This window comes from Mytilus galloprovincialis, chromosome 3 (genome assembly GCF_965363235.1).
Source record: "Mytilus galloprovincialis chromosome 3, xbMytGall1.hap1.1, whole genome shotgun sequence".
Classification (NCBI taxonomy): Eukaryota; Metazoa; Mollusca; class Bivalvia; order Mytilida; family Mytilidae; genus Mytilus; species Mytilus galloprovincialis.
This window is the reverse complement of record NC_134840.1, coordinates 74,963,955-74,990,389: the sequence shown is the minus strand read 5'-3', so window position 1 is coordinate 74,990,389 and position 26,435 is coordinate 74,963,955. Positions and strand designations below refer to the sequence as shown.

General features: G+C 31.7%; 2 protein-coding genes across 2 annotated transcripts in view; one reads left to right on the top strand and one right to left on the bottom strand.

Annotated features, from left to right (window-relative positions):
- Nucleotides 1-24,427, top strand: part of LOC143068942 (copper chaperone for superoxide dismutase-like) — a 32,449-nt gene extending 8,022 nt beyond the window's left edge. Inside the window, exons 4-7 of the mRNA XM_076243339.1 lie at nt 18,836-19,025; nt 20,061-20,094; nt 20,489-20,625; nt 22,977-24,427. Of these exons, the coding sequence (XP_076099454.1) occupies nt 18,836-19,025; nt 20,061-20,094; nt 20,489-20,625; nt 22,977-23,112 (497 nt within the window). The 3' untranslated portion in view covers nt 23,113-24,427. The remainder of the gene's footprint in view (nt 1-18,835; nt 19,026-20,060; nt 20,095-20,488; nt 20,626-22,976) is intronic.
- On the bottom strand, nt 9,924-14,159 carry LOC143068938 (uncharacterized). Its single transcript, XM_076243335.1, has one exon. It carries the CDS (start codon nt 14,095-14,097, stop codon nt 12,412-12,414), a length of 1,686 nt encoding a protein of 561 aa, XP_076099450.1. The 5' UTR covers nt 14,098-14,159; the 3' UTR covers nt 9,924-12,411.
- Nucleotides 24,428-26,435: the final 2,008 nt, after the last annotated feature.

Below are 26,435 nucleotides of genomic sequence, written 5' to 3'. Positions count from 1 at the left end.
CCTCATTTTAAAGGTTCATTGGTCTTTGTTTAGTTATCTTGGTTAATGTTAAGTTCATGTGACAGTTGTATTAAAGCTTAGCTTTATACTTAGGACTATCAACATAATATCAATGATTAGTATAGAAGGCGAGACATTTCAGCGTGTGCACTCTTGTTGACATATTTCTGTATTTGGGACTTTCAAACTGGTCCTTTTTTTCTGAAGGTAGTGAAGCAGCAACTGTAGTTTCAATTTGTTTTTCGTCTTTGCAAAGTTCGATTTTTTTTCTAATGGAGACATTGGATTTTTTAACGGACTCGTACATTTACCAGCCTTATTAAAACCATTAATGATGTTATCCATTTTATGTGCGACAATGTGGTAGCATTGATATATTTTGTGAAAATTGCAGTGTTGGAAATAAAGCTATTAAAATGATATTTCTTTTATTTATTGGATACATTTCTTATTAGTTTGTTACAAAGCCGTTGTGGTTTTTTGGTTTTTTTTTTTATTGTTTTACGCGTGTTATATTTGGTCCTTTTATAGCTTACTTTTCAACATTGAACCTAAAATTGCTTACTTTACAAGATTGTGTCTTGGATAGAAAGATGTCTCATTTGGCTCTCATACATGTACCTCATCTTCTTATTTCTGTATACAAGGCACGTTTTAGAAAAAAAACAAATAGGTAATATGAAACCCACTATGATCCAGAGGATTTAAATAATTAGAGATATTGCGCATACGTCAATAGTACAGCAGCTGAACGATAAGAATACCTCAGAGGTATATTTTGGGATAAAATTAGCAACAGAAGGACATTATCGATGGATGAGACTACACAAAGTATGTTAAGCTATTTACGTCCCACTTTAATAACACTTATTTTTAGCATACTGAATATTGTGGTCCTCTTACTTTTAGTTCAGGTCCTGATGAAAAAGTTTACACATCCAGTACAGATATAAGTGTTTCAGTGCCAGTTTTCATGTTTTTCGAGGCAGAAATGTTTTTGGAATGACATAATACAGGTTTTAAAGAGCTCAAAAATTGTTCATACTAGACAGTGGTCAATTAATAAAAAATTTCACTGTTTCACGCTGGGCCATTTTAAAAAAAATGAGGCAAAAGTGTGACATGGGGGGTCCAATTTCAAACTCAATATTTTGTATTTCTTTTTGTCTTACCCTATTACCGATACTTTAAATTTTATAATTCCAAAGTTTCAGGCAGAATGAAACAGACACATTGAATAATCTTAAATTTTAATGACATACATCTCAAAAAATTTGAACAGAAACCATACTACTTATAAACAAGTTTGGTAATAAAACAGTTAAAAAAACATTGCTCAAACCTTTTCTAAATGAAAGTCAATAGAAAAAGAAAAATTTTAAAACCAAAATTTCCATCTTTTCTGCTAAATCATATAATAACAATCAAATTGAATAGCTTAATTTGAAAAAAATAATAATAACTAGTGATTGAAGTTTTTGCCAATAAAAAGAATCTTAATATATTTCAGTTAAAATAGTAAACTTTGAAAGCCCTGAGTTTTTGTGATCATTTGCAAAAAAAAAAATGTCATTTCATTGTACCGTTTTTATGTAATTGTATCAGAGACATATATACACATATGTGTATATATGTCTCTGATTGTATGTAGAAAAAGCCTTCTATTTTCAGTATTTTGTCACACTCCTGACATATGTTACAAAGATTGAAAAATTCTTGGTGTAGCATTTTTTATGATGTGTTTCAAAGTACTCGTCCAAGCATTTGGGTTTTGTGGCAGTTGTTTTCTTGTGTGTTGTGCAGGTTTTCTCACTGTAGATCTGGAATCTGACACAGTCACAGATCTGTTCTCATTTGAATTTTTGAGCTGTTTTTGTTCGATTCTAAGTCCATATTCAACCCAACTTTCCTTTTTTTCTACTGTTTCTCTGCCATTGCCTTTGTTTTTCTTTATATTGTTTATAAAATTTGGAATTCAAAGTTCTTCTTTCTTTAAGCCTTTTTTTGTTAGCAGGTTTTTATTTTGTTAAAGATGGTCCAACTTCCTCTGATCATCTTTCAATTTCAGATTCAGCCAGTATTTGCGGGTTCTCTCTTTTGAAGTCTCTTTCTTTGATTGATTTCTTCTAGAGAATTTTGCCCTGCTTATTTCAGCAAATCTAGTAGATGTTTTAAGGAATGGAAGTTTTACCAAAAGTTTCTTCATTTTACTAGCTGTCTTTCAATTATCTGTACTAAAATTAAAGCTAATTTTCATATTTTTCTTAAATTGTTAAATTCATGTCAGGAGTGTGACGAATTACATCTGAATGGTTAATCCTTGAAACATCTTTAAATATACCATTTTAAATCAAAATAATTGTTCTATTTTGTACAAAATTCATTTCCTCACTTTCCTATATGATATTATAGTTGTACACACTTATTTCCTTTGATAAATTTGCATTACTGCGCACAATAAATAGAAAAATAACAAATTAAAACTTATTGTGCCAAAACAATCATGATAAATAACACATTTAAGAGGTAAATGATAGGAATATAACTTGGTTTTAACATTTTTAACACAAAGAAACTTGTGGAACTTGTCCTTGTGAAATTATGAATTGACAGAAAATGCCTTAAAAAAAGCGTCACACTCCTGACATATATAATACACTCCCACATCTATGATATAAACATATCACAGTTGTAATAAATTTTTTTCTTCTCTTTGGAATAGCCACTTCTGAAAAATAAAGAAGAAGAAAATATTTAAGTCCTATGTATTCTTTGGTAGATGTTTAAAGACAGTTGTCACACTCCTGACATTTTTGGGTGCCTCTCTTTGGTGTCCATTAAAACAATAAAATATGGGATTTAGAGCACCAACATACCCTTAATTATAGTGCTAATATACCAATACAAACTTATTTCACATACTGACATTATTGGACTTTAAAACATGGTTACAAGGAAGCTTTAATTTTAAAAGTGTCATTTTTTGAAAGACTTTATTTTTTGTACATACCTTCACAATAAAGGTCAGTGTTTACTTATTTTAAAATTTTATTGGACAAAATTACAAAAATATTTAAGACTAATAATGTAGCAACTACCAGAAATATTTCAGTTTAACATAAAAAAGATCCACTTTTTTCAATACTACTTTGAAAATTTCTAATTTTTTAAATGTCACGCTAAAAGCGTCACACTCCTGACAAAAATGGCCTGTTTTTAAAACATTTCTCTGAAGTGGTTTGAGATATCTTCATGAAACTTGGCAGCAAGCTAGCCCTGACTATCCTGCATTTTATAACACCTGTGTTATAATTCTAAAATTAACTAATATAAAAATATACCACAAAAAGTAAAAATCCTCATTGTTTTTGAAATGGCCCCGCTGTGAAATAATTGCACAAGGACAATGCATAACAATGGAAAAAACCTGTTCAACTACTTTTACATGGCCAAAAAGAAAGTTGAATCGTGAAGCCTGTAAGCAATATTTTTTTAATCTGAGCATGCAAATTGAAGATTATGTTAGGCCAGGATTTTTTAATTTATTGGTTTACGGATCCGCCGACCCGATTTTGCTGAATTCCAGAATAAAAATAAAATTCACTTTTCACGCTTTTTTATTCCCGCCGACCTTGACAAATGCATTATTCCTGAAAAATAATTAAAATATTTTTTTTCCTGAAATGAAATGCATTACTCACTAACAAAATTGACAACACTTTCTGGTGTGAAAAAAAAACCTTCCAGTTTACGTTTCTAAATATAGACAAATCAATTATAACTGACCTTGAAATGTCGTTTGCGCAAATAATTTTGCGGAACGAAACTTGTGTTTAAAACCAATTACACAATAAGTTCGTTTACCTTATTTGTCATCAGTCCGTAAGATGCATCATCTCATAGAAATAGACTTGTCCAAATTAAAGAACTGAATATTAACAATTCATTAGGAATTTTCTTGTTTTTATAGGTAATAAAAAAAATGTCGTTCATTTGGATAAAAAAACGGGAATGCAAGACAACAGATTAACCCGATATCGTTTTTCCAGTGGACGATTCTATTAGGTTTTTGACACGTGTGTTGAAACTTATTTTCGTACGACGTTTATGCATTTTTTCTTTATCAGTTTTCGTGCTTGAAGATCATTATTTACCAAGTTTTCTGGAATTGATTAAGAGCTACGCGAATCTATTTTTCTTGTTTCTGAAATGATGATTTAATTTCGTCTTTGTCCGTGCATCCCCTTTTTTTTACTGTAAATTACTAGACAATGTCATGCGTAGTTTATAACAGCTGAACAATAATATTTCATCGAACTAAAATTTTAGAAATGATGATAAAATAGCATAACAAACATATTGCTAGAAAGGTGAAATATATATTGATTTTGCATATTTTTTTTGTCTTCAAAGATGATTTTTTTCTTTTTTTTTCCCGACCGACCGACCCGACTTTTTCATGGGGAAAATCCGTAAACCAACAAATTAAAAAACCGTGGCCTTATATATTTTATAATAAACATATTCGCAGAACAAAAACATTTATTTTGAGAGTCCCAGACACTATATTAGTTGACAGTTTTCCCACTAATTCCACGTGTTTTCAAGTAGTAGTAAACTCGTAGTAGCCCACAATGCATTGCAGTTCATTAAGTTGATTGGTCAGTTTTTCAAGGCCGTATTGGCCTTGTGATTGGGAAATTACTATGCAAATATATTCTGACGTCAGGAAATCTAGAGTTCTCGACCTGTTGAAGGGAAGAAAATATTTTTGATCACTCATGTATTTTAATTTAGATTCTTCTTGGATGCCGTGTAATAGGTGTGATTTTATCAGATATCTAAGTGAGTTTGAAAACATCTCAGCTCAGTAGAGCTGGTTGTAATAGGTGAGATTTTATCAGATACCTACATGAGTTTGGAGTGTAAGAAGGGAGGTTTTATCAGATATCTACATGAGTTTGTAAACATCTCAGGTAGCAATACACAGTTAGAAGTTTAGTTTCGCATTATGGCTATGGTGAATTTTTTAAATATAAAAGTTTTTATACGACCGCAAAAATTTTAATTTTTTGGTCGTATATTGCTATCACGTTGGCGTCGTCGTCTGCGTCGTCGTCGTCGTCCGAATACTTTTAGTTTTCGCACTCTAACTTAAGTAAAAGTGAATAGAAATCAATGAAATTTTAAGACAAGGTTTATGACCACAAAAGGAAGGTTGGGATTGATTTTGGGAGTTTTGGTCCCAACATTTTAGGAATTAGGGGCCAAAAAGGGCCCAAATAAGCATTTTCTTGGTTTTCGCACTATAACTTTAGTTTAAGTGAATAGAAATCTATGAAATTTTGACACAAGGTTTATGACCACAAAAGGAAGGTTGGGATTGATTTTGAGAGTTTTGGTTCCAACAGTTTAGGAATAAAGGGCCAAAAAAGGGCCCAAATAAGCATTATTCTTGGTTTTTGCACCATAACTTTAGTATAAGTAAATAGAAATCTATGAAATTTTAACACAAGGTTTATGACCACAAAAGGAAGGTTGGGATTGATTTTGGGAGTTTTGGTCCTAACAGTTTAGGAATAAGGGGCCCAAAGGGTCCAAAATTGACCTTTGTGTGATTTCATCAAAAATTGAATAATTGGGGTTCTTTGATATGCCGAATCTAACTATGTATGTAGATTCTTAATTTTTGGTCCCGTTTTCAAATTGGTCTACATTAAGGTCCAAAGGGTCCAAAATTAAACTTAGTTTGATTTTAACAAAAATTGAATCCTTGGGGTTCTTTGATATGCTGAATTTAAAAATGTACTCAGATTTTTAATTATTGGCCTAGTTTTCAAGTTGGTCCAAATGGGGGTCCAAAATTAAACTTTGTTTGATTTCATCAAAAATTGAATAAATGGGTTCTTTGATATGCCAAATCTAACTGTGTATGTAGATTCTTAATTTTTGGTCCAGTTTTCAAATTGGTCTACATTAAGGTCCAAAGGGTCCAAAATTAAACTAAGTTTGATTTTAACAAAAATTAAATTCTTGGGCTTATTTGATATCCTTTATCTAAATATGTACTTTGATTTTTGATTATGGGCCCAGTTTTCAAGTTGGTCCAAATCAGGATTCCATATCAAGTATTGTGCAATAGCAAGAAATTTTCAATTGCACAGTATTGCACAATAGCAAGAAATATCTAATTGCACAATATTGTGCAATAGCAATTAATTTTCAATTGGAGTTATCTTTCTTTGTATAGAATAGTAGTTGATAATATATGTTGGAAATTTGCCAGACATGACTATGATGTCATTTTCTATTTTTATTTGCCAATAACTTTATGTAAATAACTTCATTGGAAATTTGCCAATATAAAATGTTGCTGATGAAGCTTTTTTTTCCTTATCTTATCTAAAATGTTTTTAGATAATGTATGTTGGACATTTGCCAGACATGACTATGATGTCATTTTCTATTTTTATTTGCCAATAACTTTATGTAAATAACTTCATTGGAAATTTGCCAATATAAAATGTTGCTGATGAAGTTTTTTTTATTGTTTTATACAATAAACAATGTATATTTACTTTTACTACCAACCAATCTTTACCATTCAGTGATAACAAGCACTTTATTTTACATTTTAATATTTTATGATGTATTTAAAAGAGTAGTTATTGTTGCAAACTCCATTAGAAATTTGAATTGATATCAGTTTTGGAAAAAAGGAAACAGGGATGTTAAAAAAAAAAGGGGGGGGGTTAAATTTTTCTCATTTCAGATTTCATAAATAAAAAGAAAATTTCTTCAAACATTTTTTTGAGAGGATTAATATTCAACAACATAGTGAATTGCTCAAAGGTAAAAAAAAACTTTTGAGTTCATTAGACCACATTCATTCTGTGTCAGAAACCTATGCTGTGTCAACTGTTTAATTTTAGATTTAAAAAGTTTGAAGAAGAAATCTTTAATTGATTTGTAAACAGGGGCGTAGCTAGAAAGAAACGATGTGGAAGCAAGTACCGCCGAGCGGAGCGAGGGAAAAAAATTTTGGGACCCTATTATGCAGCAAATTTTTTTTTTTCGGTTTTCGGTCATAGGACGGTTAAAAGAGGAGCTATATGTAGAAAAAAATTTATGAATGTAAAACTATTAATAAATCTTCTGAATATAGTAATACATAAACAACACATATTTGTGATACAGAATTTATTCAAAATTGTCCAAAATCTGCTCTTCGGGTCTGGGCAGAACCAAACTTCTCTATTACTTTGTCAACATTCACACTGAAATCCCGATGAATATGCAGTAATGCTATGTAACTTTCGTTGTTCATTGTTGATCGTACATTTGTTTTCAATAACATACGTAGTACCGTGACTGATAGATCTCAGGGCCATCATGGCATGGTAGCACTCACGAGATGTTATAAACCAGCGTACGTGTTCGGCATCGAGCGACCTCCCAATTGAATTCGTCAAAATTACATGCTAGGTCAGTTTCGTATGTTTCAGACAATATTGAGATTTGTTCGTTTGTGATATTTCCTACAACACGATGAAGCAGATACAGCACAAAGAAGCGATTTTCTGATAACTTGATGCGACCCCACTCTCCAGTTGCCTTATCATATGGTCTATGAACGCAAAAAATAATGAGACTTTCCAATACTGTTTTGGCGTGGTTGCAGGGTGATTGGCTCCGGTAGTCTGTCAACCATATCGCCTCGGCATATTTTCAACGATATCGAAGGGATCTGATAATTCTAATGCCGATTGGTACATCTCATTCCAAACTGATGAACTGTACACTGTAAAATGTGCTCCAAAACTACATATCTTAGACTGAGTATTACAAATTCAAAAGTAAAAATCTTGTAAAAGATACAAGTAACCTTCCGATTTTGTTATAATCTCCAAAAAAAAACAATTATTTTGAAACCAAATGTCGTTATTTAATGATATTTCATCAATTAAAAAAAGTGACAACATAGTTGTTTCCTTTAACATTCAATTTATAAATTTTTATTTTGCCATTTTTAATCAATGTGCACGCAACTTCGGAGCTACGATCTTTTTCTGAATGAACAGCTTCAACAACACTTGTAACTAGGTTGTCAAACTAATATCCGGGATAGACGGAAAAGTCACCAAAAGTCTCCGATTCCGATTGACCAACTCATCTCTCTCTCTTCTGCTTTTTTTTTTTTTTTTTTTTTTTTTTTGTGAAAACGACGTGGATGCACGTGCTGTCGTGCTTCCGGGTAGCTACGCCCCTGGCTAACCAGCTACTTTGTGATGGTGTGGTCTTAGTGTTTCATTTACAGTGATCACTAAGTCTATCAACACTGAGGTTTCGGTTTTGAACCACTCTTGTGCAATGTGTGTTGAACTCTGGCCTAGAATTGCATTATATATTGCTTCCTCCACCAATAAAAGCTGGTGTCAATAATGTAGAAGTCTGCTGAAAGTTGTTTTTATATTAAAAATCGATGAATCATAAGCTAACCGACCCCAAAGGCCATAAGAGCTATAACTTCTTTTACATTTGTTCATCTTCAAAGTTTTTGATGATTTAAACACCCTCTTTGACAATATGTAAACAGGAAATGATTGCTTCCATCTCTGACTAGGTCAAACAAAGGACTATAAAATTCTTCTACTATCAGGAAGCAAAAAGAGATTTTTTTAGTTTGAAATCTGAATAAAAGTCTGGTTGTGAGGTTACATGGCTTCTTGATTGCCCTTTAATTTTAAGCTCAACTGGCTCAAAGGCTATGTGAGCTATTGCTATTACTTGGCTTCCATCATGGTTGTGCATTGTTGTAAACTTTATCAAAGATCTTCTAATGGGAAACTACTGAACTAATTTCAGCCAAGCTTAAGTGAATGATCATAATATAAAGTTTGTGGTCAACAAACATGGTCACTTTGGTTAAAGATTAAAGATTTTGATAAAATGCATTAATGGTTTTATTTTTATGCCCCCCACAACTAAGATAGTAGTGGGGCATTATGTTTTCTGGTCTTTGTTTCTGTTCCTTTGTCCATTTCTTCATCTGTTCGTCTATTCATCTGTCTGTCCTGTTTCAGGTTTAAGTTATTGGTCAAGGTAGTTTTTGATGAAGTTAAAGTCCAATCAACTTGAAACTTAGTACACATGTTTCCTTTGGTTTGATCTTTTTAATTTTAATGACAAATTAGAGAGTTGTGACCCTAAATTTACGGTTCACTAAACATAAAGATAGTGCCAGTGGGACATCTGTGAATTATGAACACATTCTTTTTTTTAGAACTGTTTTAAAAAGAAACAAACTGGGACACAAATGCTTGGATCCACAATCTCTATCTTCTTCCTGTTTGCATCAAAATTATCAGATTGCCTTCAGATGTCAATTTTAGGCTAGTATGCCTCTTTTTGGCCAATAACTCAAAATCATGTTTGATAGATAAAAACTAGTAAATCAAAAATGAACAAAAATATAAGAATTACAAAAATGCCCATTTAACCAAAACCATTGGATGACTACTAAATGAGTTATTGCATGAGGCTAATTTTGACTATCAACTCAAAAACAAAATTATGTGTAGTTAAAAGAGAGGCACAATATAGCAAAGTAACATTCAAACTAATAAGTCAAAAATAAATTGACATTTGCCAAAAAAGGAAAATGACTGAAAGACAAACAATGATATAGAAAACGACTAAGCAACACAAACCCCACCAAAAACGGGGGTGATCTCAGGTGCTCTTGGTGGGTAAGCAGATCCCAAAAATTGTAAACAACTAAACAAGATTTACATAAATGTCAAACCGACTGAAAAAAATGAACGACTGAGCCTGAAACAGCTTTTTTTTTACTAATTTGGTTGTATTTATACTTTTTCAAAGATTTCTCTTCTTTGGGAATGTGTCATTTGTTAAGCATAAAGTACTCCAAAATATGTTTATTGAACAAGTATTCATATTTCAACAAGTGAGTTCATAATTGATCAGTTAAAACAGATTAAAATAATATATAATCCAGATAAAAAATGTCATTCTAAACCTAAAAAATTAAAACTACTTCACATAATTTTATATTTAAATTGAATGTCTAGCATGTTTCTAACATATCTAAGTTTAACTTTTTGTTGTTTTTTTACAAATATGGCATACAAGCTATTTTTCACCTAGTCAATTCCAATATGTAATAGAAAATAAAATACCTTTCAGTTCTTCTAATATTAGAGATAAATGCATTTGAAATATTAGACATTTAATAAAACAACTCTAAAATTGAGAATGGAAATGGGGAATGTGTCAAAGAGACAACAACCCGACCATAGAAAAAACAACATCAGAAGGTCACCAACAGGTCTTTTATGTAGCGAGAAATTCCCGCACCCGGAGGCGTCCTTCAGCTGTCCCTTCAACAAATGTATACTAGTTCAGTGATAATGAATGCCATACTAATTTCCAAATTGTCTCACTGTTTTGTGACAAAAGATAAACACCAGTGGATTTAAAGAAAGAAAAAAGAATATTTTGTGGACAAGTGTGCTCTAAATTTATGCCACAATGAATTGGAAAAATAAAATTTTCAAGATTTAAGAAAAAAAATGCATGTTTGTTGAATATTTATTTAAGTTGAATTAATAATAAAGAAGAGGAGTCTATGCACATTTTTCCCAATATGTCACATTATAACGCAGAAAAAAACTGCATTTATGTTAGCAAAGTTATTACCACCCTTCTGACCGTATTGTATATATACCCCTTATATCTCAAGTAATGTGAAATAACAGTTAATGCCTTTTCTTAACTACTGCTATCAAAATCAGCACCTATTATTTACAGCTAAATTCTAAGCATGCAATTCTAATTTTAAAAAGAAAATTAAAATACTGAAAATTATTCAAAATGTAACACTTCAAGCTTTTATGAAAATCAACACTACTATATTTCCCTCTTGCTAAATATAGTTTGAAAAATTACATAAAAACCTTAATAAATGATTTTTTTTTTTTTATCAAATCACAATAATCAAAGGGAATGTTTTAATTTTCACACAGCATACTGTCATATTGTATTTTATGTTCAAAGTTAATATCCATTTCTGTAAATGACATCATAATAGATTGTTCATAGAAATTGAAAGTTCTGGTAAATAGTCTTATTTCACAAGTCATCCCAAATGTAATAAGGAACAATATTTCTCAGTTCTGCCTGGTTTCCAGTAGCACACTTGCGATTATCATATTCCGAATAGGTATATGTCCAATAGGTAAACACATTTGTCATAGTTCTTCATTTTAATTGTTGAAATAAGTTACAATGCTATTAGTTCAGTATCTTAGTTCATGTGTTTTGATATAAGTATAGTCTGTGTCCATTAAATATCATCATCAGGCATCCAATAATATTTTTTAAATATTTGTCTTCTGACATTTATTTACAGTTTTCGTGTCCAAATGTTCAATTTTTTTTAAGTGCATGCAAAAATTAACTATAAAACTATTTTTATGAAGAAAAAAAATCACTTTTCATTAATTTCATAATTATTTGCCTTAAAAATGGATTTATTTGATTTTCACAGATTTTTTCAATAATTGATTTCGATCTGTGATACTGAATTGCACTTTGGCTAATACCTCTGTATACAGAATATCAGACAATTTATTTTGAAGGCTTGGAATGCACTATGATACTCTCCATATGAATAACATATTTAGTGAAAACATGTATATATATCTACTCTGTAAGATTGCACTTAAAAATTAGGAACTCATCTGTTGCTTTTTTCAATTGAACATTTGGTGCATACACTACCATTAGACATAACGAAATCTTCTTAATCCATTAACTACTGAGACAAATGTACAAAACTTAAGAAGATGACATCATAAAGGAAGACAAGTGGTAAATGGAGTAATGATGAGTTATTATTTCCCAATTTGAAGTAGATTCCTAGGCTTTCATACACTGGGCTTTCAGAGTTCCTTAGGGAGCTACCATTTGATTTTTATGGGGGGCTAGGATGAAATTTGAAAAAAATAGGCAGGACAGGAGTTTTGAGTAAAAAAAAAGGCAGGATGAGACACTTGCAAAAAAAAAAAGTCAGGATGACAATTTATGTAAAAAAAGTCAGGATAAACTCAAAAAAAAAAAGCAGGACCGAATAGAGTGAAAAATAAAAAGGCAGGACAGAGATTACAACTAAAAAAAAATGAAGGACAAAATTTTTCATCCTAGCCCCCCCATAAAAATCAAATGGTAGCTCCCTTATGTAGCTACGATAAGAAAAGAGTTTCAGATGCTTTAAATTTATTAAGTGTTGTTTTTATCTTTTTATTTAAGTCTTATGGTTCAGTTTTTGAGATGACATGAAAACTTTTTGCCTATTTTCTCAAGTTTCTTTTTAAGATTTGTTTGAATATTTTAGAATCCTGCAATGTTTATTACATATAGTTTTGCTTCTTTAGTTTGACTACCTGCAGCCTTACTGCATCCTATATAAAGTTGTCCAGTTGTGTTGAAAGCAAGAGAATATGGAAATTCTATTCCTATGTCCTTGGTATTGAAATATGAAATAAAATGACCATTGTCATTGAGGATGTGTAAGATTTGGGTAAACAGATCCATCACAACAACATTGTCACTTGGTGTTGTCACAATGTGTACTGGTCTGAATGGTTCACTCTTATTGATAGTTTGATGACCTGTATACTGGTTTATTATGTTTCCTTCTTGTCCTAAGATCACTACTTTACCACTCCAATCACCTAAAAAATCCACTACATGTATATTTTCATTACTGGTGGTTGTTATATACCTAGGTTTATTAAATAAAGGTTGATTATGTTCATCATGTTCATATACAGTCTCCTTGTCTCCTCTTTTGTTCATTATGATCACAGCACTTCTTTTTAGTTTATCATTACTAGCTGCTACTATAAGTTTATTGTCATTGTTAAAATGGATGGTTTGAGAATAGAAAGGTGTTACATCATAAACAGAATCAGTCAGATCACCAGTACTGCTGATTTGTTGTAACCATGTTTTCCCTTGAACACACAGAAAAAGTTGATTAGATGGATTTACTGCCATACCATACACTTTAATGTTGAATTCAGACATCACCTTCAAATTACTTCCTTCATGCTTTACTCTCTGTAACATTCCATATTTACCAGAACTTATCCAAATTGACTGGTCAATACATGGACTTACTAATGCTATCAATTCAAGTTCAGTCTGATATGTATCATTGATGACTAGGGAGACGTTTATTTCTGCTGACAAGTCTCCATCATCTTGTAGTGATCCAATCATTGATTGGTTGATATTCCCTGGAACAAATTTTGGTGATGAACTGTAACTTGGTTTGGTTTGCGATTCTTGGATTTCTGTGGATTTCTCCATTGTTTTAACCTCCTTGAAGAATTCAGAAGCATTTGTAATCTCAATAAAATCCTGGACTTGCTTGATTTTGTCATTTGTTTGGTTGGTAAATACTGATATGGCGTTCAAATCTGTTTTGACTGATGTTAAAACAGTTTCGTGGCTTTGATCCAATTTATTTATGAGTTCCTTAAAATATTTTTCTACTTGTTCTTTTACAGTTTTCTCATGACTAACTATATCTTGTTTTACTTTGGAATACTTTGAATTTTCTGCTGACATAAGTTTATTGAGCTCATCTTTCTTTGCATTCATGTTAGAATTACTCTTCTGCATTTTACTTTGTCCTTTTTTCAGTTTATCAACTTTCTTTTTGTATTCATCACTAATTTCAATTAAATCATGCTTCTTATGAACTTTAGCAATACAGGTTGGACATACTAGTACTTCACATGTATTACAGTAAAGACATGATGATTGTCCAGCATGTTCATCACACTTGATATTGGTAAAATCCAGTTCTTCAGTATGCAATCCAATTTCTTCTCTACTGATGATTTTATGATCAAGTGCATTTTTCAATTGGGAATGTACCTTGTCCTTGCAATTACCACACATGAGAATTCTGCAGTCCATGCATTTCCACTGTATTGGTCTATCTGTGTCACATAGATTACAATTAACAGGAACTTGACCTCCTCCAAAGAACTGGGAGGAAGCCATATTGTGAGGTGTATCCTTTGTTTCTAAGTTTGTTACAGACAACTAGTTAATTATCAATGTACTTTGACATACTGATAATAAGATAACTGATCATTTTATGTATTGATTGTTTAAAATTGTTTAAGTTAAAGTTTATGAAAGAGAACATAGATAAATATGCTATATATGTTACATTTCACATGATTACAGTTGTTTACTATATAGATAACAGATAGCAATGGATAAGATGTCCTAAATTGAAATCACTTAAAGTCCAATTAAATTATAAAGGAAGATGTGTCTAATATCTTTGTCAATCAACTGATATTTACATCACAAAAAAAGATATAAAGACCTATGTAAAACATAGGACCTATATTAGCCAATCTTTTATGGAAACTGCTCATTGTCTACCTATACCCAAAGGTACAACAACATTAGCTATTTTTATACCAAATCCAAATAGCATAATAGCTCTATTTAGTGTCAAGACTGTAACATTTAATTTTGTTGTGAAAGTAATGATAGCAACCCTAGATTCCAGCTGCCTTTTTTAGACATCAATAACTTTGTCAAATTTTTATATGACCGCAAAAATTGAAAAAAATTTGGTTGTATATTGGTATCACTTTGGTGTCGTCGTCTACTTTGTCGTCGTCCGAAGACATTTGGTTTTCGCACTCTTACTTTAGTAAAAGTATATAGAAATCTATGAAATTTAAACACAAAGTTTATGACCATAAAAGGAAGGTTGGGAATGATTTTGGGTGTTTTGGTCCCAACAGTTTAGGAATTAGGGACCAAAAAGGGCCCAAATAAGCATTTTTCTTGGTTTTCGCACCATAACTTTAGTATAAGTAAACAGAAATCTAGAAATTTTAACATAATGTCTATGACCACAAAAGGAAGGTTGGGATTGAATTTGGGAGGGTCCAAAATTAAACTTTGTTTGATTTCATCAAAAAATGAATTATTGGGGTTCTTTGTTATGCCAAATCTAACCGTGTATTCAGATTCTTAATTTTTGGTCCTGTTTTCAAATTGGTCTACATTAAGGTCCAAAGGGTCCAAAATTTAACTTACCCGGTAGCTTGATTTCAACAAAAATGAATTCTTGGGGTTCTTTGATATGCTGAATCTAAACATGTACTTAGATTTTTGATTATGGGCCCAGTTTTCAAGTTGGTCCAAATCAGGTCCAAAATTTTTATATTAAGTATTGTGCAATAGCAAGAAATCTTCAATTGCACAGTATTGTGCAATAGCAAGAAATATCTAATTGCACTATATTGTGCAATATCAAGAAATTTTCAATAGCACAGTTTTTATGAAATATTCTTTAAAAATTGGAGTTATCTTTCTTTGTCCAGAATAGTAGTTGAATCAACTTAAATCATTGTTTTATACACTATACAATGTATATTCACTTTTACTTCTAACTAATAAATTAAAACAATCTTTACCATTCAGTGATTACAAGCACTTTTTTTACATTTTAATATTTTATGATGTATTTAAATGAGTAGTTATTGTTGCAAACTCCCTTAGAAATTTGAATTGAGATCAGTTTTGGAATAAGGGAAAGAGGGATGTGAAAAAAAAATTGGGGGGAGGGGGTTCAATTTTTCTCATTTCAGATTTCATAAATAAAAAGAAAATTTCTTCAAACATTATTTTTGAGAGGATTAATATTCAACAGCATAGTAAATTGATCAAAGGCAAAAAAAAAATTTAAGTTCTTTAAGACCACATTCATTTTGTGTCAGAAACCTATGCTGTGTGTACTATTTAATCACAATCCAAATTTAGAGCTGAATCCAGCTTGAATGTTGTGTCCATACTTGCCCCAACTGTTCAGGGTTCAATCTCTGTGGTCGTATATAGCTGCGCCCTGCGGAGCATCTGGTTGTACAATAAAATTGATTTTTAAGAATAAAATAGCCTTCTTAAAGTGGGTTTATATAAACATTTAGATTGTTTTAAGCATGTTTTATAGGCCATATAAATGTTTGACAGTCCTTATTTCCCTATCCGTACCGCCCATAGGTCTATAAATTCTTCTAGTGTTTTTCAAAAAAGAATTGCCGCTCCATCTTTTCAATTTAATTTTATGGAAAAACGAGCAGAAATGCATATGATTTGTTTTGGACCTCTTGATATATTTCTATAGTTTCAGGAAAGGTATCACTCTAATTGTAAAAACAACTGTACAGGTAGCATAAAGGTAGATTTAAATCTAACAGAACCAACTGGCCAATTTAAATGTCCCTATTGTATTGTCAATGTTTCAATCTGGTTGTACAATAGGTACAGGTGAACAGTAACATGCATAGGCAAGTCACTGTAGTTGAATTTGAATTTAAAAAATAGAACACTTTATAAGTATGGTAAAAATGGCCATGTTGAATACTTTATTTGAATTGTTTATAAGGCTTTTTAGTGGAAGAAGACGTCAAGTCTTCTGAAGACTTAAGGGGCCGACCATTGGCTTTGAGTCTCCGTATGACGCATTCATTTCGTGTATTACAATTTCAAAACAACTTAGATTCCTGACACCGATTTTTACACATGATTGGGCATCTGAATCATTTAATTTGTAAATTATGATTGTAAAACAATCACTATCGTAAATATGACCCTTTTATTTATGTAAATTATTAGATTTTATCTCATCCACATGAACGTAATTTGTTTACTTGTCAAACAGGATGTTTTAACTGTAGATATTTGTATTACGCATGCGTGAATTTGGTATCGGTACAACTCGCCCTGTTTACAAGTTCGCCCTTGAAGTTACGAATTTGCAATCCTGCAGACAAGAAGATTTTATTTTTATATAAATAAAAAGGATATATAAAGTGTTATCTTTATTCATGGATTTCCTTTGTCATGTGAATTAGATGCCCTTCGTAACATACATGTGAACCTCCCGTTTAGGAGAAAAAACTCCCGTGTATGAAATTTTTCAGACGCCATATTTGATCATTTCTTACTACTGTACGGGTGTAATTGACACCTGAGGCTGTGTTAAATTTTACCTGAACATCAAAGAAGATGTATAATTATATGGCTTTACTTGACAGCTTGGGTGTCAAACATACTGGTAATCAACGATGTTTACCTCCGGCTAACTGCCGTTGTGTTATCAAAACGATGTGTATTGGGAATATTGAAATACTTTTTTGTTACTTCCCTTTGTTTTATCCTGTTTTCAGTTATTTTGCTTTTAAAAATGTAAATGGTAAAAAGACTATAAATGATTAATATTTTAATCAAATAATCATAAAAGGATGTTGATTAAATGAATTTAAATGATTTTGGACAAATAAAAAAATTAAAATTTATAAATTATTTTATTAATTTAGACCTCCTTTCAAGGATTAAATTGAAGTTTATATATTAAATTTGTTTATAACTGGTTAGAAGTCAACATACAATATGTGCAACTAGGCTAATAGTCTAACTTCTGTTAGCTTCATGTATAATTTTTCTACCGATTTAATATACAACTAGAATTATGCAAACAGACTTAAGGAAAAGGCATGTAAGTCATGTAAGTTCATACAAATATGACACTTTTTCTAGACAATCCAGATCTTGCAAAATACATTGCTAAAAATTGTAACCTTTAATTTTGTTGTTGTGCAGTAAAAACCCATATGAGAACTTTCAAAAGTTGGCAGGTATGTAACAAGTCTTACTATTTTTATGCTCCATTTATGGGCAATATGTTTTCTAGTCTGTCCGTCCGTCCTGCTTCTGGTTATAAAGTTTATGGTCGAGGTAGTTTTTGATGAAGTTGAAATCCAATCAACTTGAAACTTAGTACACATGTGTTCCTCTTGATATGATCTTCTTAATTACTACCAAATTAAAGATTTTACCTAATTTTCATAGTCAACTGAACATAGAAAATGATTGTACGGATGGGAAATCCATGTACTTATGACCTTTTCTTGTTTGAAGAAAAAAAAATACATTTTAACGATAATGGAACAAAGCAGCCTGGGTAAGTGGGGCTGCTTTTATGGTAATTCAAGTTACCTTTTATTCACCTTCTTCCACTTCAGAGCTATCAGCTCTTTGATTAAGTTTAATGTAGGGGATTTATTGATAGTTTCTTATTAATTCATCATTTTCATCTCTGGGGAAAAATCGTAAAAATAGACAATAATCTTATCGAAGAAATTTAACAAAATTTGATACTGTTGCTTTTTGATTCTATCTTTTTATGCTACATTTTAATATACATGTACTTACATTAAACATTCACAGCAACAAAAAATAAGATATATGGGTCAAGTGAAATACCTTCCTAATAATAAAAATTCACAGCAACAACAAATAAGATATATGGGTTAAATGAAATACCTTCCTAATAACAGAGTAGGTTTGTTTGGATAACAAAATTTTAATTCAAAATAAGGAAAGTCCTTGATGAGACTTTATAAGTGGCAATGTTATGTCTGTCTGTTTTGGTCACAATTTGTTGTCAATATAATTGAATTTATGTGACTGTCATACAAGTGAGATGTTTAGCTAGCTATGAAACCAGGTTTAATTCAGCATTTTCCACAGAAGAAAATGCATGTATCAAGTCAAGAACATGACAGTTGTTATCCATCTTTTGGTGTAATTGAGCATTTGATTTTACCATTTGATAAGGGATTTTCCGTTTTGAATTTTTCTTAAGAGTTCAGTATTTTAGTTATCTTACTTTTTGCTAGACATAACCTGCAGCTTCTTGATTGTATTTCAGGTAAACCCAACCTTGGTGCAGCAGTTGCTCTGATGGATACAGGATTAGATAGTAAAGTAAAGGGAGTAGTAAGATTTGTACAGGTAGATGATTCAACCTGTGTTGTAGATGGCACGTTAGATGGTTTATTACCAGGAAAGTATGGGGTTTATCTACACGAGTTTGGAGATATCTCAGCTGGTTGTAATAGGTGAGATTTTATCAGATATCTACATGAGTTTGGTGTGTAATAGGTGAGATTTTATAAGATATCTACATGAGTATGTAAACATCTCAGATCAATTAGCTGGTTGTATTAGGTGCTATTTTATCTGATATCTACATGAGTTTGGAGATATTTGTAAGCTGGTTGTATTAGGTGATATTTTATCAAATATCTACATGAGTTATAAAACATCTCAGATCAGTTAGCTGGTTGTACTAAGTGATATTTTATCAGATATCTACACAAGTGTAAACATCTCAGCTGGTTGTAATAGGTGATATTTTATCAGATTTCTTCATGAGTTTGGAGTGTGATAGGTGAGCTTTTATCAAATATCTTCATCAGTTTGGAGACATCTCAGCTGGTTGTAATAGGTGATATTTAATCAGATATCTACATGAGTTTTGAGACATCTCAGCTGGTTGTCATATTAAAGATTTTATCAGAGAAACTATGGTTTTAGATAAATCGATAATTTTTTCAAACAAAAGGGTGTTTCTCAACTTCAATCTCATTGAAGGGTGACACCCCTTAGATGTGGCAGAGAAACTTCCTTGGTTTTGAAAGACCATTTATAATCTGTTTATCGCTCTTTTGCCTATGAAGTTGCTGTTTTCATTGTCACTTGTCAGAGGCATGTGCCCCTAAGTTTCCAGCAATATTTTTCTATGTCAATGGAGAAGCATGATATGAAAAATTATCACAAAAAAAGATCAAAGGAAAAAAACTCAAAAATCCAATCAAATGGAAAACTAACTGCCTGATTTATGTACACAATAATGAACAAAAAACACAAATTAATATGTTTCCAGCAATATACAACAACTTTTATATTAACATGATTTAGCTTAATAATAGCCTTTTCCATTTTGTGTGTTTTTTGGTTTGTGTGTACTAATTTATGTCATGGAATTGTTGTCTTTTCTTATATTGATCTGGTATAGTTAAGTATTTTATAAAAATTATTTATTTTTGTAATTGGTAAATTTAAAAAGTTCTAGTTATGTATTTTTTTTATAGTTGTGGTGACATTCTTGGGAAATCTTTAAACAAGGTATGTACAAAGTTTTAGACCAGTAAATTTTCAAACTTTCGATGGTTTTACTTTGGGTTTTTTTTTTTTATCAAACAATCCTATTGGTAGCCATACATCCTTCAACAATGAGCATAAACCATACCATATATTAGCTAAAAAAGGCTACATGAAGACAAAATATATAAAAAAAAAAATAATGACTTTATGATCAATAGAATCTTGAGGCTATATTGATACATTGTATTTGTGTGTGTGTTTGTGTGTAAGGTATAAAGATTGATTCAGAAGAAATATTGGAAATATGTAATAAGAACGGCATCATATAATTTTTAGGAAAGAAAAATGGATATCAATACCATTTATTTTTATAATGTTTAAAATTTGTTTAATTATAAATGTAATTTTCTTGAAGCCGGTTGGAGAGATTGGTGAAATCACATCTACAGCTGGGAGGGCAGAATTCCGAGTGACTAATAACAATTTTAAAGTTTGGGACATCATTGGTAGATCTTGTGTGTTACATGACCAGGCACAGTTAACGGACAATAGGTAAGAATAGACAGAAAGACCTTTGTAAAGTATGGGATATCATTGGTAGATCTTGTGTGTTACATGACCAGGCACAGTCAACAGACAATAGGTAAGAATAGACAGAAAGACCTTTGTAAAGTATGGGATATCATTTGTAGATCTTGTGTGTTACATGACCAGGCACAGTCAACAGACAATAGGTAAGAATAGACAGAAAGACCTTTGTAAAGTTTGGGATATCATTGGTAGATCTTGTGTGTTACATGACCAGGCACAGTCAACAGACAATAGGTAAGAATAGACAGAAAGACCTTTGTAAAGTTTGGGATATCATTTGTAGATCTTGTGTGTTACATGACCAGGCACAGTCAACAGACAATAGGTAAGAATAGACAGAAAGACCTTTGTAAAGTATGGGATATCATTTGTAGATCTTGTGTGTTACATGACCAGGCACAGTCAACAGACAATAGGTAAGAATAGACAGAAAGACCTTTGTAAAGTTTGGGATATCATTGGTAGATCTTGTGTGTTACATGACCAGGCACAGTCAACAGACAATAGGTAAGAATAGACAGAAAGACCTTTGTAAAGTATGGGATATCATTTGTAGATCTTGTGTGTTACATGACCAGGCACAGTCAACAGACAATAGGTAAGAATAGACAGAAAGACCTTTGTAAAGTTTGGGATATCATTTGTAGATCTTGTGTGTTACATGACCAGGCACAGTCAACAGACAATAGGTAAGAATAGACAGAAAGACCTTTGTAAAGTATGGGATATCATTTGTAGATCTTGTGTGTTACATGACCAGGCACAGTCAACAGACAATAGGTAAGAATAGACAGAAAGACCTTTGTAAAGTTTGGGATATCATTGGTAGATCTTGTGTGTTACATGACCAGGCACAGTCAACAGACAATAGGTAAGTATAGACAGAAAGACCTTTGTAAAATATGGGATATCATTGGTAGATCTTGTGTGTTACATGACCAGGCACAGTCAACAGACAATAGGTAAGAATAGACAGAAAGACCTTTGTAAAATATGGGATATCATTGGTAGATCTTGTGTGTTACATGACCAGACACAGTCAACAGACAATAGGTAAGTGTTCTTGTGAATTTCGGATGTCTCAGGTAGCCCTTATATAGCACCTGTAATCAGACACTGTCTACAGATCAAAGGTATAAAAGGATGGAAAGAATTTTGTAAAGGGTTGGATATCTTTTGTAAATTTTGTGTTGAATATGATTACTGGTATACACTTTCTGCATGCAATATGTGTTTTGTTTGCAGGAATTTAAGTATAAGCAGTATTTTTTTTGGTGATGAACAGTGGTTTATGCTTATATATAGCTAGAAAGGAGGCTTAGATGTTTCTTTTTGCTTTTTCTGTCTGACCCAATTTACTATGGTGTTGTGTAAGATTATGTTTTCCTTTACTGTTTATCATGTTGTTGTCCTTTTAGGAAATATCATGTTATTGGCAGATCTTTGTTGGTTTATTTTTGAGACAGATATCTATTGTCTAAGACTGTAGGATGAGTTTAGATGTGTTAAGAAATGATCTGTTCTTGTTGTCTAGCTCTCTCAGTCCAATTTACAGTTTCACAATCTTCAGGCATTCTGGATAATTTTTCATAATTACCTAATACATGTAGTAATGTATGGTATTAAACAATAAAGTGAAGTTATTTTCATTTTTTGGTTACAGAGTAATTACCCATAGTACTTGAATTTTGATTCTGAAAGGTGAATTGATGTTTAATTTCTTTATATATCCCAACATTTCCTTTATACATATATTAAAAAAAAAAAAAAAGAAGATGTGGTATGATTGCCAATGAGACAACTCTCCACAAGAGACCAAATGACACAGAAATTGCACAACTATAGGTCATTGTACAGCCTTCAACAATGAGCAAAGCCCATACTGCATAGTCAGCTATAAAAGACCCTGAAATGACAATGTAAAACAATTCAAACAAGAAAACTAATGGCCTAAATAATGTACAAAAAAATGTACGAAAACAAATATGTTACACATAAACAAACGACAACCACTGAATTACAGGCTCCTGACTTGGGACAGGCACATACAAAATGATACATACAGAATGTGATGGGGTTAAACATGTTAGCGGGATCCCAACCCTCCCCTAACCTGGGACAGTGGTGTTACAGTACAACATAAGAACGAATTATAAAAATCAGTTAAAAAAGGTTATCTCATCAGATGGATACAAATACATATACTACGGAGTTCATTTCTGTGTGTCAATATTGTTAGTACACAAAATGTAATATATGATGTTTAGTATAGTAGTTACAATTTATAACAGGTGAAAATATTGTTATTGTAGGTTATTATGTGGGATAGTAGCTAGATCAGCAGGGTTATTCCAGAATACCAAAAGAATATGTGCATGTGATGGGGTACCAGTATGGGATGAAAGGGATACACCAGTTGCAGGACCTAGTCGTAAATCCAAGATATGAAAGTAACCAATGCAACATCAGCTTGCTGTCGTCATACAGAGGTTCACTCACGGAAGAGATACAGTTCAGAACATGGCCATATCACACAGATTTCTTAATCATACAGTCTATCTTAATTGTATTGTATATTGCTTACAGAAATCCAATTTGAATCACCTTTTGATATATTCATTGTTCATTTTAAATATTATTTATCGTACATTCCAAAATTCATTCAAGTCCCCCCATATAACACTATAGATTCTTCTTTTAACTTTAATTTGATATTCAAACAGATTTTTTTTTGCCTCCCAAACTTTGAAGTTATCAAATAGTGGCAGGTTTATAAGGGCCAGTATAAAATTTATTTCCAGTTGAATAGATTAGAATTCTTAAATACAAATTATAAACATGATATACATGTATAACTTTTCATAAATTAGGTTGATAATTTGAATTAGGGGAGATAACTCTTTAAAAAATGTATATCAAACATAACATAATTATGTTATAATTACATTAGAAATGAATTGATGTGCAGGTAAACAAAAAATAAAAGGATAGCTGAGTTAGATTGAAGGAAACCAGCAGCCCTATTCACAAATACAGTTGTAGTCAGCCCCTATCAAACATATCCTCTATTTCCAAAGTGACAGTCCAAATTATAGTTTTGGACTATAAAACTATATAGTTTTACATTTCATGTTATAATGTACCAGCTGTTTACTTGAATTATTTTTTAACTTCACTTTTTTTCTGTGTTCATACTCATATGCTGATCCAGGGGGAGGGGGCACCACCACCCCCTTTTATGGGAAAAATTTATTTGATTATATAGGGAATCACTGAAGCATAACTGGAGCGGGCCACACCTCCCTCCACCCAACCACACCCCTTTTTAGGTCAGTCAGTGCCCCTCTCCCCCTTACAAAAAGTTCTGGATCTTCCACTGATACTACTGGTATATGAAAATATCTATTTTAAATTGAAATAATCATGTATTTCTACACTGTATTTGTATTCTAAATTCAACTGCAAAATAATTTTCAATTTCAAATAAGGCTGATGAGTTATACTGTTAATTGAGTTATTGAGAATGTCATCATTTAAAAAAATAATTTACATAAAATTTTATGATGTAACAGATAATTAAATGTGTATTAAGAATGGGCCAATAAAATCATTGATATGATTACTTTGTAACTTAGTATTAATTCTGAGGTAGAAAAAAGTGATTTATTTGGTTGATTGATTATTCATTGCACAATAAAATAATTATTATCATGTATATGTTTTGTGAATATTCAAGAAATCTGAAATAAAATTTAAATTATAATTGTTTTGTTTAATACTCATGATCCAGTGCAACAATTATTTCCCTTTAATTTTCCTTGTCCACACATATAGACCCTAGTATGAATGATGTATCACTTGATGTGCAGCATCTCCTTTTCTACTGAATTTTCAAAATGAAAAATCCAGTTATTATTATTAAATTTGTGAAGTATGTTAGACAGGCAGCTATCAACAGTTTCTGTGTCATGGTATAATTTATGGACCATTCTATCAATGCTTTTCAAATTGGAATTGTTGATACCAATGACAAAATGGGAGTCAAGTTCAATATTGACAATTTCACTCATTACATTGAGGAATTATTGTCCTTGATATATTGAAAAATGGAACTTTATGTCGTTTCTGTTCAATAACTTATGAAGCCTTCTACCAAGTGTTTTCAAATAATATTGAAGATTTTCACTTCTACCATTTAGGAGTTGTGGTCCTTGATCTATTGGGAAATGGCACATGAAGTTATTTCTGTGCAATTATTTGTGTACCAATTGACTAATGCTTTCAAAAAAATTAAAACATTGTTACTGATTTAAACAAAAAATTAACAAATTTGAAATTGTTGATTTTCAGTTTTGCTGTCCAGGAGTTATGGTTCTTGATAGATTGAAAAATGTCACTTTTTGTTGTTTCTTTGCAATCACTCATGAACCATTCAACCAATGCTAATACTGATGAAAAAATGGTTGTCAAGTTTGATTTTGACGATTTTTTCTTTATTGTTGTACAGGAGTTTTGGTCCTTGTAAATTTATAAATAGACAAAGAATGTGGTAGGTCCAAAAAAAACTTAAAAGGGCCTTTCAAAATACAGAAATGCCAGTCTGCTGTCAATTTGATAGCTCATTCCTTGTTTATTTAGTATCTTATTGATTATCTAAGGGTGATTCCATTCCAAAACAATTCTGCTTATTGGATTGCCAATCAGTGAAGCTGTAACTACACATATGGATCACTGACATCCAAATCAAAATTTGTTAAAAGGCAACTCCTTGAAAATAGCTTTACCTAAATCAACTAGAAGAGGGAGGAAAGACACCAGAGGGACAGTCAAACTCATAAATCAAAAATAAACCAACAACGCCATGGCTAAAAATGAAAAAAGACAAACAGACAAACAATAGTACACATTACACAACTTAGAAAACTAAAGAATAAGCATCCCCAACCTCACCAAAAACTAGGGATGATCTCAGTTGCTCTGGAAGGGTAAGCAGATCCTACTCCACATGTGGCACCCGTCATGTTGCTTATGTGATAACAAATCTGGTAAATAGTCTAATTCGGTAGGTCACATTCATGAAAGGGAAGGGGATTGTAGTTACAACGTAAGGAACATATCTGATATCATTTATGAAACGGTTATTCCACAACGGTCAACCAACTTGTGATGGAGTCCGTAAAATTTACAAAGAGATGATTTCAACTTCACCATTTGGAACTCTTTATAGCTTCCTTGTGAGCAGAAACCCTCTATCAAGAAAATCATGATAGGAAATGCAAGCACTGGAATATCGTATCAATTGGGAGATATATACCCTGTATGCAGGTGCTGCTGGAATGACGCTACTTAGAAATGGAAAGTTCACAATTGGAAAGCTGAAATCATTTCTTTTGTCGTAAAGTTTTGTTTTCAACCGACCTTATTGTCAATTTCTAGATTTAAGTCAAGATATGAGGCGGACTTAACTGTATCTGTAGTATTCTTTATCTCTTGTTCTATGGGATAGATGCTTTCAACAAAGTCACCAAATTTTGAATTATTTCGTGAAAGAACATCATCTATATAGCGGAAAGTAGAGTTAAAGGATATTGCTAACTTCTTATCTTTCTTCCTTAGAAGTTCCGGTATGAAGTCAGCCTCATAATAATAAAGAAACAAGTTGGCAAGAAGAGGGGCACAATTTGTTCCCATTGGAATGCCAACAGTCTGTTAAAAAACACATCCTCCGAAAGTAACAAATATGTTGTTATTCAAGAAATCAAGCATCTAAA

Bases quoted from the DNA above. Each gene is read 5' to 3' on its own strand.
- LOC143068938 (XM_076243335.1), bottom strand. From the start codon at position 14,097: ATGGCTTCCTCCCAGTTCTTTGGAGGAGGTCAAGTTCCTGTTAATTGT.